General features: G+C 32.4%; 1 protein-coding gene across 2 annotated transcripts; it reads left to right on the top strand.

Annotated features, from left to right (window-relative positions):
• The first annotated feature begins 7,110 nt into the window (after positions 1 to 7,110).
• On the top strand, positions 7,111 to 10,913 carry LOC18030654 (protein DA1-related 1). Of its 2 annotated transcripts, none has more exons than XM_024149461.1 (12): positions 7,111 to 7,463; positions 8,009 to 8,139; positions 8,259 to 8,369; positions 8,490 to 8,835; positions 8,953 to 9,073; positions 9,155 to 9,238; positions 9,350 to 9,469; positions 9,578 to 9,790; positions 9,892 to 9,954; positions 10,047 to 10,165; positions 10,274 to 10,332; positions 10,422 to 10,913. In XM_024149461.1, the coding sequence occupies exons 4-12, from the start codon at positions 8,549 to 8,551 to the stop codon at positions 10,751 to 10,753; spliced, it is 1,398 nt and encodes a 465-aa protein (XP_024005229.1). In that variant the 5' UTR covers positions 7,111 to 7,463; positions 8,009 to 8,139; positions 8,259 to 8,369; positions 8,490 to 8,548; the 3' UTR covers positions 10,754 to 10,913. The 2 variants fall into 2 exon arrangements, with proteins under 2 accessions (XP_024005229.1, XP_006411955.1); XM_006411892.2 differs by having other exon boundaries at positions 7,112 to 7,463; positions 8,259 to 8,364.
• Positions 10,914 to 14,498: the final 3,585 nt, after the last annotated feature.

Below are 14,498 nucleotides of genomic sequence, written 5' to 3' on the forward strand. Positions count from 1 at the left end.
GGTCACTAATGTAACTATAGAATTTACAAAATTAGGTTGGCTTCTTAGAATAACCATGCAAGAAAATGCAAAAGTTACCAAATCAATGTAACCAACCTATTTTTACGGACCGATTTTGAAAGCATAAATAGTTTGCTACTTGAGGTTCGAGTACGATGTAAGTAGGAATGCTTGGAGGTCAATGTAATGAAACTCCGTCTACATTTTTTTTTACCTATTAAATAAAAATTCAAAGATGAAAGTTTCGCACGCACCGGACGTGTTGTTTGGCACGTGTGAAAGGTAGGAGGGAGGATCAGAAGTCAAGTGCTCAGCTGCTCGCAATACTAATTAGGTTCGTGTGTGGGGATAATCTCTAAAACTAATGAATCGACACATAACTGATTTTTGGTTCAACAATTTTGAGATCAGGGGTGTGTTATGGCTTGTACTACCTCTAAAATAGCTCCATATGAGCATCGATCGCGTCTGTGGTGTATGATAATTGAATAGACAATTAGATAAGTTTTTACAGATATTGAGATTTCTTTTTTTTAGAAAAAAAAACTGAGGACTTATATATTGTATCACGTATGTCTTTATAAAAAATAACATTCCCAAATATGAATTGTCGTGCATATCCCACAAACGGTTAGGGAAATATTTGATATCGCTATGTAGGTTTATAAATCCATAATGGGATGTACATAACTAATAGAAATGTCGAAAGCAAAAATGTAAGTCCACTTACTGTGACATGAAACCATGTTGGAATCTATCAGTTAATAATTATAAAAAAAAAAAATGAGTGGCTTTTCCTCGAATATCATATATAATACTAAACATATAAACATATCAACAAGTAACACAGCGGGTTTTTGCGAGGTAATATTTAAGGTGTGCTGTCAAACAAAATATGTTTCAAGGTGTTATCTTGATATGTGGGTTTCTTATAATTAGTTCAACCTTACTTAAGAGCATCATCAAAAACATATGGATTTTCGACAAAAATTTCCGATAAAATTAAACCATAGTTAAACAAATTCTTAACGAAAATAAGACAAACTTCTGAAATTAGGTGATATGAGTGAATACCATCGAAAATAATGGGTTAAAGGTTTGAAGTTCTAAGATTTATAAAAATAAAGGTCGTAAAATTTTTATAAAATATGTTTATGATTTTATTAAGTTTTAATTTTGATACAATTGGAACGACAATTGACAGCACAACCTCCTTCCCTCCTACCGATATATCTTTTCTCCTTTTAAAATGGTTCTCTTCAGAAAAGAAAAAAAAAAGTTGAGCGGGTGAATTCTCACGTGAATCCCCAGCCTTCGTTCACACGTATGCACAAACCATCCATTACGTGCCGAACCTTCCATTTTCGCACGTGTGAAGAGGATCTCCTTCTTTTTGCATTTATTATACTCGTTACCCACCAAAGCTAATTTGTAAATCGTTCCTATTGCTCTTCGTTATTGATCTCCTTCTTTTTGCATTTTATATTCTACACGTTTCTCGCTTCTCGACCTCACATAAACATTCATCATAACATCGATTATTTTTCTCGATTTCTTACGCGTCTTATTAGAAAAAAATCAAAGACTGATCTTTATATGTTTTTATTATTGAAAGTCACAAAATCACAAGACAATTAATGTTCAAAAAAATGAAAAAATAACAAGACATACTTTACTCACTTTTTTTTATCGGGGAACAATAATTTGTGATGATATACAAACTCTTGATAACGAACATTATTATCAAATTAATATATCAGAATATTTCGCAATATGGATATATTTATTGTTGTAGATTTTATACATGACTAAGTCTATAACAAAGCTGTTTATAACTGGTGATCATATATCAATTTAGTTAATTTAAAAACAAAACAAATCGAATTTGCTCTTTTTGTAGTAGATAATTTAATGGTTAATTATCCATGTTCGATATGATGAGATGATGTGCAATTGCAAATAGAGCTAAAGCTACCACGCACTTCTTTGTCTAAAGAAAGAATACAAATGAGCTTTTAGTTTCTTAGCTTTTACAACGACTCATAATGTAGGCTCATAACCTCATATGTTTAATTTATTGTAACATATCATTCGATTTCACATCCATCGATCGTCGGCATATGAAGTGCTATATCTCATAATGAGTTTGTGATTTCCCCTACAACCTTTTTATTATGATTATATAAATACAATAAAGTCGATGAGAAATAAACAAATAAATTTGTTTTTTTTTTCATGAGTTATGGGAGATTGAGACCACAAAGGGAAGTTGTGAAAATCGCAGTGATGGTCCCTTCTTATTCCATTTCTTGTCCTTTTGGTGTCAATCTAATTGTTCCTTTCATCTTTATTTTTATATTATTTTCTCTTATCATCTCCTTTTAATTTATTTATTGATTTTATAACCGCTTTTAAGAGTGTTTATTTATTTTTGCACTGTAATTTTGCAACGTCAGAGTCTTTTTGTCTAATGGTGTGACCACATGTCCACAAGCTCACTACTTGTTTTTAGGTTAACTGCCTTTGAGTTTTTAGTACAAAATTTTTTTGAGTTTTTAGTACAAATATACATATATAACGAATGTGTGTGCATGAAAACTATCAGAATCTAGGCATCATGATATGTTTATTTTGAATTTTGCTCACTGCTATCTTAGTGCATGTATTTGTCTTTTCAGGGTTCGAATAATTTACTTCCTAAACATCTAAAGAGTTGCTTACTTTAGAGATTTGATGGTATTTTATGCTTAGGCATCAAAAGTCATATTTTGAAGGATTCTAGGATTTAGAATGTGACTAATTTAAGATTCCCACCAAAACTTATCATCGAATACATAGTGCGGTTATGCTTTTAAGATTGACCAAAATCCATAAGCTGTTTGCCAAAACTTCTGTGTAGACATCAAAGTGAACATCAGAATAATTCTGAATTAGGTCATTAGCTAGAGAGTGGTCCTATGTTGAACAAAACACTGTAATGAAATAGGTTTGAAGAATATAACAAGTGGATAATCATACAATTTGAAGAATATAATTAGTGGATAATCCTACAATCTAATACAAACCCAACTTTCTGACCAAGGAAGGCATGTATATAAATAACGTGTTGACAGTTGGATTAATTAGTACATTATTTAATACTCAATTTTTTTGTGTATTGATGAGTATGAATCTACAAACTTTTATTTTCGTTTTGAATTAACGAGCGAAATTTATGGATTGACTATGTATAACAAGCACAAAGTAAAGGTGTAAAAATTCATTTATAATTAGCTTCTTTTTTGACGGCTAATTAACTTTGATGTAGATGTAACAAAACGAAATACATAATATAACGATTAAATTTTGAGTTTAAAGTGACGGACTTTAATATACATCTCTCAACTAAATAATTTCTATTGTAAGATTAGGGAATCCTCACCTAATGATGTTAAGCTCTAACCGATCAGATCTGATTTCTCCGCGGGCAACCATAATATATGGATGTGTGTACTTATTAAATAGCGACATGGAGAAACACGACTTATGGCAATTTTTTTCTTAATTTCTTTCTATACTCTTCCTTTTCACCTATAAATTTTGGATGCTTATCTTATGAAAGGAAAAGTTTACTTGAGAGTTGAGAGCCATGAGTTGGTAGTTTGAGACAACGAGAGTGTGGATATTTGTGAGAAAGAAACAAAGTTGATCATTATAGTGAGTGGAAGTTATTTATCTATATATAGCCATATAGGGAAATACATAAAGGTCCTTACAAGATTAAGAAAGAGTCGACATCTTCTTATATGAATGCTACAGCTCAGTTTTCTTATAAGTTATCCCTAATTCGAATTCAATTTTTTCCATCTATGATATACCAACTTCGGCCTGACCTGGTATTGATAAGCCTAGACTTTTAGTTCATAAGAACATCTTCAACTAGACTATACAAATCTTTGACCCAACCAACAAAAAAACAAGAAAAAACAAAACTAGACTATATATATATATATATACTAATCAAGATTTAGCATTTTTGAATACTTTAATTGTCAATATATGTATATCCATTAAAAACTGAGAGCATCGTATACTGTATAATTTATGAAGAAAGTATATATAATATTATATAATTCAATGTAACATACTAAGATTGATATATATACAAAGATCGAGAGTCGGATATGTCACAAAGATATCATAACGATAATCGCAAACATGAAAAAGGCAAAATATACTATACTCCATCCATGTGTACCCAATCCCCCACACGTTACTAATTAATGAAAGCAGGGGAAACGAATGAAAATGTTTTTTTTGTCTTTTGTATTTTGATTATTAAAATTTCAACATCACAGCGAGTTAATTTATGTGCCAGACATGACTATGACTAAATATATAGTACAAGTTATAAGTTGTAACTATGCAAGACTGTATAGAAAATGACTATTGACCTGGCCAAATAGAATTCAGGAATATGCAGCGCTTTAAATATTTTCACTCAGAATTACGTTCTTGTTCCCTGATTCTGAAAAAGAAACAAAAAGCTAGACAATCATGATAAGAAAAGACTTTGTAACATTCTTTTTAGTCTGAATTGAGAGTAATAATGTGTCGACTCAACGGATATGTCTTCCAGTTTTATCAATTTATAGGTGATTTAGTATTAACTTTTGATAATATACATGAACCCATATATTATAAGGTAGTGTTTGTCTCATTGGACAATAGACAATAGTTGGTTAAATAAAAGCAAAAATGGAATCAAATGAAGAAAAACAAAAGAAGCAAAATGTTTTTATGTGTGAAGGTCCAAGGGACCAACATTCTCATGGTCTGGACCTCTCCATTTTCCAATGTTATCTTTGCATTTAATTTGCATGTAAATCGTATAAGATAAACCTAAATAAAAAATACAATAATCTCTACGAATTCATATAATATATTTCATTGTCTAGATTCGTATATAACACCAATAATTAGTTAGGACCATTTTTATAGCTTTTTAGATCTCTTGACCATTTTGTTATAATGTTTTCTAATATATGCAATAATACATAACAAAACACCATACTAAAACACTTTTTTTTTAGAAAAATTGATTTTCCCCTTGTTTATTTCTTCTCTACATATTTTTGATGCGAAACTCACAACGTTCATATAATCATATTCATGCTTGAGGTTGGTGACCAAAGAAAGAAAAGAAAGAAATAAAGAAAGGACTCGAGGCTTTGTTCACAATTCAGAAATGGTCCGAGAAACGCAAAATACAGCTCAGTGTGATTGGTTCACGTGGAAAACCCGGCAAAGGATGGCCACTTCCACGTGGGATTTGTGGTCCATATCCAAATCAACGTGTCCTAATTTGCCACGTGTCTTGACCACTTTAGCTTGACAGCCTGTGTCGTAGCCTCAGGCCCTCAAGTTTTCAATTCACCCAAATCTTAATACTATCTTTTTTTTTTTTTTACTTATGTTTAAAACTTTTTTAGAAAAAAGGAAAATAGCCGGTGAGAGCAGTAATATGAAAAGGAGATTTTTTCTCTTTTCCGATTTTTCCCAAAACGAAAAAAACAATTTTCCCCTAAATTAATTTGAAAGAAACTAAATACTCAATTCTATATAAAGAAGCTAAATATGATGCAAGAAACAAAAAATAGAGCCTACTCAGTACTCACTTAGATGGGACTTAGGATAGAAAGATTTCGGCCAAGATTTATCTGCTCTTTTTTTCACAACATGATTTCTCTGTTTGCCCATTTGATTTGGGGGCAAACTCGCAATTTTAAAATGAATATTGTTTGTAGCTCTATAGAGGTTTTTTATATAACGTCAACAAATGTTAAATTTTTACATCTGAAGATTGAATCTACATTTACATGCGGCCGAACAGAAACCCTATTTAAAACTTTAACATTTGTTGACGTTATTTAAAAAAAAAAAAAACTCTATAGCTACATTTACATGCAACCGAAAATTAGTAGCTCATTTCGCAAAGTCGCTAACCCATAACTAAAAAGAAATTTGTATAACAGTAGGTTTGATTTTCAAGCCCAATGTTTAAATATGGGCCTTAAGAAACCTATCTTGGTTATTTACATATCATCTAGTTTGACACACACAGAAAAAAAAATCGTATACATCTTGTATAAAAAATTAAAAACTAGATAAGTAGATAGGGTAAATGTAATGATTTTAAATATGCGAATAAATTGAAATTTTTTGAAGCCAATTGTTAACTTTGATGACCAATTTATATAACTAATATGTTTGTCTGTTGCGGTACTTTTATTCATTGCTTGCGTAAGAATCGAGTGGGATCACAGTATGAAGAACGTCACTCATTTCAACTACTACTAAAAGTAATCAGAACAGAATTACCAAAACAAAATGATATATATATTCTTTTATCTAAGCAGAAAATTGTTAGGCACGGTAAAATAGTAATTTTGGGCAACTAAACCACTGATTGATTGGCTAAACACAATAATACACACGTTTATTTTTTGTCCTTTCCCATACGATTGTTGATTTGAACCTACCGAATTCTCTTGACCCTTCTAACCAAATCTAATCTCTCTCTACCACAAAATTAAATAATAATATAGGAAACTGCAATGTTACAAACTTGCAATTTATCAATCTCACATTTAGCTTCAATATGTTTTTTTTTCCAATTCATTTGGCCGTTTGTGATAATGCATTAGGTTGAGCTAATTAAAGTATTAGATGACCGTACCTACTATACAATTTTCAAGTTGCCATTTCTTCTTCTAATTTTCAGGTTGGTATTTTCGTGTAAAATTGATTATTCTAGACCATAATTAAGTGACATATATGTGACGATCAAGTGCTAATGAAAAAGTGAGGATCAAAATCATCTTGGAGTGTTGAAAAAAAGGTTAATGAAGAAGAAAGTTATTACTGATTAGAGAGAGTCAAAGGTAGTTGTGTGTCACTAGTGCTAATGCTACTATGCTTGTAAACATCAACTCTCTTTTTTAAAAAAAAGATTTCAAACATTTGATATCTATAAACCTTATTTTTTCTTCCGCAAATAATGTGGTTAATTTTTGTTTACAAGTGCCAACTTGCTTGACCTTAACAACCAAAAAATTGATTTGTAGCCATTTCCAATTTTCCATCATCTTCTCCGTAAAGTTCTTACCTTTAAGTGTGTTCTAATGGAGATTATTCTCTACTCATCTTTCTCTCTCTATCCCCTTCATTTATAAAGCTTTCTTCACGCTTTTTAAGATAATTAACAGCCACGGGTCTTAAAAGCTAAAGGGTTTTGCTTCGAATTCAAGTGTCCCTTCGCTTTCTCTCTCTATTTTTCCTAGATTTTCCCCTGTTTTTGCTGTCCGGATTTTGTAAAGTGATCGAGAGAATTCGAAGAATCATGACTATGGAGTCTACTTTTCTGATCCAAATGGTCGTCTGATTTTTGCCAATTTTGATTGTCGCTTCTTCTTCTCTTTCAGGTAATTTTGATTTCTCTATGCTCTGTTTATAACTTCTACTTAGATTCCTTTTCGTCAACAGGTATAATCTAGAGTCTGTATTTAGAAGCTTCATAAAGATTCAATTTTTGTTTTCCCGGGTATTTAGAATGATGAATGCATATATCCCCTAATGATCTACAACAAATTTAAGATTAGGTCGATTGTTTTGAAGAAGTTTTGGATTAACCTTAGCTTAATGCTATCATCCTTTTACTGGAAACGATCATACAATGGGTAGTTGGATTGCTTTGTAATATAACTCCTACTTTGGTTCCTCAATCTTCATGATTTTGTAATGTGAACCCCTTTATTCTTATGCAACCCACTATAATACCTTTCTTTCAACTGCTGTTTTCCGGGTTAATCAGTTTCTTTTGTTTCTTCTTTGTTGGATCTTTTATCTTAATTTGAATCTTTGTTACCAATTATGTCTTAATGCTTGATTAAAGAAAAAACCTTAAGATTCAAAGCCATGGAGTTTCTTCTCTTCTTTGGATACCTTAAAACAGTGTTTTTCAATGCAGGGAAGGGATTGTTGGTGCCAATGGGGTGGCTTACTAAAATCCTTAAAGGTTCTAGCCACAAATTCTCGGAGGGACAAGTGAACAGAAGATATAGAGAGGATAGGAACTTGGACAGCCCTCGCCATTCTGCGGTAAGTGAGAGTTTCTTCTTCCATGTTCAGGTTCATTCTTTCTTATTTGGAGTGTTACCGAACAGAGATGTCATTTCGAAGTGAAGTTAAAAAAAGGGTTTCTTGGAATCTTGATTCAGGATGGATCTGATTTTGACAAAGAAGAAATTGAATGTGCTATTGCACTCTCTCTTTCTGAACAAGAACATGTAATTCCACAAGATGACAAGGGAAAGAAAGTATTGGGTAAGGTTGTCTATTCGCTGATTGTTTGCAACTGCATAGAGAGAAACAACACAACAAGAGAAGAAAGAAACTTGGTGTGAAACTTTATCTTGCTAAGCTGTTTTCTTTTACCTCATATTCCTTAGAATACAAATCTGAAACCGAAGAAGATGAAGATGAGGATGAGGATGAAGATGAAGAACGCATGAGAGCTCAGCTAGAAGCAGCAGAAGAAGAGGAAAGACGGGCAGCTCAAGCTGAAATTGAGGAAGAAGAAAAACGGCGTGTTGAAGCTGAGTTAGAGGAAACAGAGAAACAGCTTGCGAAAGCTCGATTAGAAGAGGAAGAAATTAGGCGTTCCAAAGCTCAACTGGAGGAAGACGAGCAACTCGCCAAAGCCATTCAAGAAAGTATGAATTTGGGATCTCCTCCTCGATATGATTCTGGAAGTATGTTTCAACCATACCCCTTCCTTATTCCATCTAGTCACAGGTAAATGGTTCAAAAGTAACTTATTATCCATTACTTAGATTCATTCACACTATTACTCATCAGAAATATTGCTGCAATGAGTATTTTTGTTTTCTTTCTTTTTTTATGGTTTTGCAGGATATGCACTGGTTGCCGAGCTGAGATTGGAAATGGAAGGTTTCTGAGTTGCATGGGTGGCGTTTGGCATCCTGAATGTTTCTGTTGCCATGCTTGTGATAAGCCCATTGTAGATTATGAGGTCCCAAGAAATTTTCGTTCAAGTAATTTTTACATTGTCCTGAATCTTGTGAATGCTAACTTGTTGAGTTTTGTTTTACAGTTCTCAATGTCCGGAAATCGGCCTTATCATAAATTATGTTACAAGGAGCAACATCATCCAAAATGTGATGTTTGCCATAACTTTGTGAGTGATTCCCACCTTTTCTTGATCTCAATATTTCGAATAATTTTTTAGGCAAACTTTGTTCTCAAGTGATACTAAGCTTAGTGTGTATGCGTAATTAAACTCCTCTAGATTCCGACAAATCCAGCTGGTCTGATTGAGTACAGGGCACATCCCTTTTGGATGCAAAAGTATTGTCCTTCACATGAGCGTGATGGAACTCCTCGGTGCTGCAGTTGTGAGCGAATGGAGGTCAGTTTCGATATATAACATTTTGTACTAGTATTTCGAAAGCAGAATTTAAGATTCTTCCGTTTGAAATTTGATGCTGTTGTGTGTTTTTTTTGCACATGGTTCCAGCCGAAAGATACAAAATATCTCATTCTTGATGATGGTCGAAAACTGTGTCTTGAATGTCTCGACTCTGCCGTTATGGACACTCATGAATGCCAACCATTGTATCTTGAGATACGTGAATTTTATGAAGGCTTACACATGAAAGTGGAGCAGCAGATTCCTATGCTCTTGGTGGAGAGATCAGCTTTAAACGAAGCTATGGAAGGAGAGAAACACGTAAACCCCGCCATTGATTTATCCTATGTTGCCTATATATAGTGCTCTTTTATTCTCTTGTTGATTTATTTCATTGTACTTACTCTTCAGTCTTGTTGCAGGGACATCATCATTTACCTGAAACCAGAGGACTTTGTTTGTCTGAAGAACAAACTGTCACCACGGTATATCACTCTCACCTTCCTAAAGAGCTTACACTGTGTTTAATTGTTATCCGCCACAAATTGTGTTTGAATCAGAAAGATTTTTCATATAGGTGTTAAGGAGACCAAGAATTGGGGCAGGCTACAAGCTGATAGACATGATCACAGAGCCTTGCAGGCTGATACGCCGTTGTGAAGTCACTGCAATTCTCATTTTATATGGACTTCCTCGGTAAAAACAAAAACAAAAAAAAACACATTTAAGAGTCATAAAGTTTCCTCTTAAACTGAATTTTGTTCTTGATGAGATATCTAAAATACTTGTAGTACACTTGAACAGATTGTTAACTGGATCAATCCTTGCTCATGAGATGATGCATGCATGGCTTCGACTAAATGGTAATATAAAGAATTAATTCTCCCTTTTCGGTAAATGGTAATTATAATTGCTCTTTGATGTTTTGTTGCTATATGTATGATGAGTTTAGGGTATCCAAATCTTAGACCAGAAGTGGAAGAAGGGATATGTCAGGTTTTAGCTCACATGTGGTTGGAATCTGAGACTTATGCTGGCTCTACATTAATAGATATCGCATCTTCCTCTTCCTCATCATCATCATCGGCTGTGGTCACTGCATCGTCCAAGAAAGGAGAGAGGTCTGACTATGAGAAGAAACTTGGTGAGTTTTTCAAGCACCAGATCGAGTCGGATTCTTCATCGGCATATGGGGATGGGTTCAGGCAAGGTAACCAAGCAGTTCTTACGCATGGTTTGAGGCGAACCCTCGACCATATTCGCTTGACCGGTACATTTCCTTAAATAAAAGATTGAAACGAAAAGCAAAAAAAAAAAAGGCTTTGTTATAGTGTTTCTTTAGAGTATAGTGACAGAAAAAAAAGAAGAAGCAAAATGTATAGGTTCAATACACACTAAGAGTCATAAAGTTCCACTTCTAAATATACTTTTGCATGCATTTTATGGCTATTATTACGTCCTTGAACTTTCACATAGTTAGCAAGTGTAAATGAATGATCCATTGCACAATTTTTATTTATTTATTTAACATTTGTGGGAACATGTCACATGATGACATGAAGCAAGGTTGTGTAGGAGAAGTGGAAAAGTCAATTTATCTTGTAGAATAGTCAAAGGGTCAGGAACTTCCTAATGATTAAATCGTGGTGTTATTCAAATCGATTTTTCAACGCGAAGACAATATTTGTATATGTCGAAACTTATATATACTATATATATGCTCAATACAAACGGTGCTTTGGATTTGAGAAAGTTTTTTATAGTTTTTAACAACGTTATGGTTTTTATCTGTTTTTTTTTTTTTTTTAAACTGTCGGTCCACTAGTACGTTTTTATCCCACTGTGGGAAGTTGGAGTAAACTCTATCTACATGCTCAATATCAAGCAGAGGTGGCACTAAAGTCATTTATTTAAAGTTTTTTTGCGTTTAACACAAAATGACGCTAACTCCCTTCTAATATTAAGTTTTTAAGTCGGTTAACGAAATGAGGTTAATTAAGTGACGTTTTCCGGCGAATTTCTTGTAGTGAACTGGTCTATTAGAATCTCGAACCAATGGATTCATGAAATCCCTTTATTTGTTACAATTTTTGTTAATAGCTTAAACATTATGCTCCTTATTTTTTAGATAGCAAAAATTTGGGCAATGTTATATTTGTGTTATCAAATCTATATTTCTACGACCACTACTTTGACTTTATTATAGTGGACCAAAATGGATAAAGTAGGAAAAGGAAAATGGATAGACTTGTATAATATCAGCATTGTATACATACTGTATACATAATTTTGCATTTCTATGTATTATGGCTCTTGTATTCGCTGAGAGGACGAAGGTCAAAAACGTAGAATGTATGAATATTATCATATTGATCTGTCTAACCAAAAGTCTAAAATATTAAAGTAGGCATGCATGCCATCTGTTCAAATAGAGACAACCAGATCAAAAAAAAAAAATACACCATGCTGTCTCTCTCTCTTTTCAATCCTTCATACTGGTATTTGTTGATAAAAACTACTATGATATAGTCTTCAAAATCGTATTAACTAAAAAAGATATTCAAGTACATCTACATCTAGTTCATGGAAGAAGAAACTATAACACTTCGAAGTTTTAACTATATATCTTCATGAAAAAAATGCTCACGAAAATACATTTTAAATTAAATACTGATTTAAATCAGAATCAATTTAAAATGTATGCAGTGTGTGAAAGAATGAAAATTGTTAACGGTGTAGGAAATTAACTTCAATGTATGCAAAATATTTTAACCGGTGATTCCGATATTTAATTCAGACTTACAAAAACATCAAAATTGTTGGCATTTGAATAATATCATTGTTGTTCCAGTGTTCTAAATTTCGTGAATTGGATGTGATTAGATCGTATTTGCATCATTACATATAATGATGATATCAATATTTTGTAGCAGATTCATTACAATAGATGAATTCTTTTTTTAACAGAACTCATTAGTATATGTGAATATATGAATTCTCGATCAAGGTGTTGTACAACTCGGAACAAATCGAGGAGTTCTATAAGATAAAAATTGAAAACGTCTCTCTTCGATTCTCAATCATTAATTTATTATATGAAAAAGATATTATCAAGAAATAATAGAGAAAGTGAGGAACAAAAACACTTCGAAGATGTGTATGAAGATAGACATAAGAGATAGTGAGAGAGACATAAGAGATAGGATGATATGATTACACGTGTTCGCCACTTACTCCTACAACTTGTCGCGGCGCCTCGTCGCCGTTTCTTTCTTTCTTTTCTTAATTTTTGTTTGTTTTGTTTCTGTTAGTAATGTTCTTTGTTAACTTTTTTCTACAAATATTTAACAATCAAAAATTTATGTTTCAAAATATCTATAAGCTTTTGATCGACATACTTTGTTATAAAATAGTTAATGTTCTTACTACATCACGAAAACCAACTTTCCGTACCCACTTGACGTTTTTTAAATCAATTTTACTGCTTATTGTTAATAAAGTAAATAATCTCTTACTGCGTATTGTTATAAAGTAACAAGGTTCAATAGCCAGTACATATCACTAGATTCGAAAGTCAGGGGTTCATGAAAGATGTCATCATCATCGTAACACGATGCCATCACGCAGTCTACTTGGCACCTTCGTTTTATTTAAATAAAATTTTATTTCCTGGTTCAGTAAAAATTCTGGACCGTTGTTTTCGACAGCCAATCGTACATATATGCCTACGCCATAAATTTTGCAAATATATATAACCTTGTCGGCCTTTTTCAAAATCTTTTACCAATAGGCACAGTTAGTAATTATTTTCGATTTAACGGATAGTTTACAAAAGATAGAAAAAATAAATAGTTTAATACTCCTAGTAATCAACTGTACTCAAATACAACTAGGTTAATTAATAATGCTATAAAAATGTACATCATCTTTTTCACCCACAATGTCAGCAGTATATGGAGCCTAGTCCAATTCATTTCTCGTACATTTTGAATTAAATGAATCAGTAGTGGGCAGAACAACCAAACGGGATTAGATCTTTTACAGCAACTAGGTTAATTAATAACGCTAATAAAAATTTACAGCATCTTTTCACTTTTAAAACGCCATGGAGTCTAACCCAAACCGGATTAGATTGGGTTAAATTTAATTTAAGTTTTCCAAAAACAAATATATATGTACATATTAAAATAATTAATCAAAGACGATTATTGACATATGTGACGATCACGATTTTCATATTACAAGGTTTTTTGTTTAGATGACATTTTTCTTGGGAATTAGGCTTTTAGTTCACATAAATGTATCGTCCTCAATCAAATGTTGGAGAATCATTTTTTTTTTGTTAAAGTGAAAAAGAATATACTTAATAAACCGTACTAAAGAGGCTGAGGATCTGAGGATTCACCAGAGCATCAAAATATAAAAGAGAGAATATGCTCATTAATCATACGTCGACCGTTTTTTTCATCTTCCTGCTTTAAATTTTGAAAATATTTTTTGTATGAACTTATCACATGATATAATAACTTACGGTGATTGTAGTTCTTCTGGACAAAATACTAACCAGTAACCACAATCAATTGGTTATAAATAGTTTTGATGATGTCGTTCTCTTGATTGATATATTTCAGATTTTATTATCTTCAGATTGGCATGTTTAATTAATTTTTCAACAATCCGGGTTTAAGAAACAAATATCCATCACAGTATTATTAGCTCTTGACCTCTAAACCATGAACGAAATTGTTAAATTCAATCTAGTAAAAAGCAATCAAAAGACTTATAAGATAATTGGGAATGAAAAGACTTGAAAACATTTTAATAAAATAAAACGTAACAAGCTTAATTAGATTTGGTGGCTAATATAGATCCCCCAGACCCGGTACAATTCATCATGTAAAAGAAATGGTCCCCATATATATGAATATTATTCATACGTATATCGCACTCTCCTATCTCCTAAATATTTGTCATTTTCCTCACCCAATAATCCTATAAAACAACAAAGACCAAGAGAGAAAAAGAAACA

This window comes from Eutrema salsugineum, unplaced genomic scaffold (genome assembly GCF_000478725.1).
Source record: "Eutrema salsugineum unplaced genomic scaffold, Eutsalg1_0 scaffold_1, whole genome shotgun sequence".
NCBI classification, from domain to species: Eukaryota; Viridiplantae; Streptophyta; class Magnoliopsida; order Brassicales; family Brassicaceae; genus Eutrema; species Eutrema salsugineum.

Bases quoted from the DNA above. Each gene is read 5' to 3' on its own strand.
- LOC18030654 (XM_006411892.2), top strand. From the start codon at position 8,029: ATGGGGTGGCTTACTAAAATCCTTAAAGGTTCTAGCCACAAATTCTCG. The intron at 8,140-8,258 runs GTAAGTGAGAGT...ATCTTGATTCAG, and splicing joins ACAGCCCTCGCCATTCTGCG to GATGGATCTGATTTTGACAA. The intron at 10,333-10,421 runs GTAATATAAAGA...TGATGAGTTTAG, and splicing joins TGCATGGCTTCGACTAAATG to GGTATCCAAATCTTAGACCA.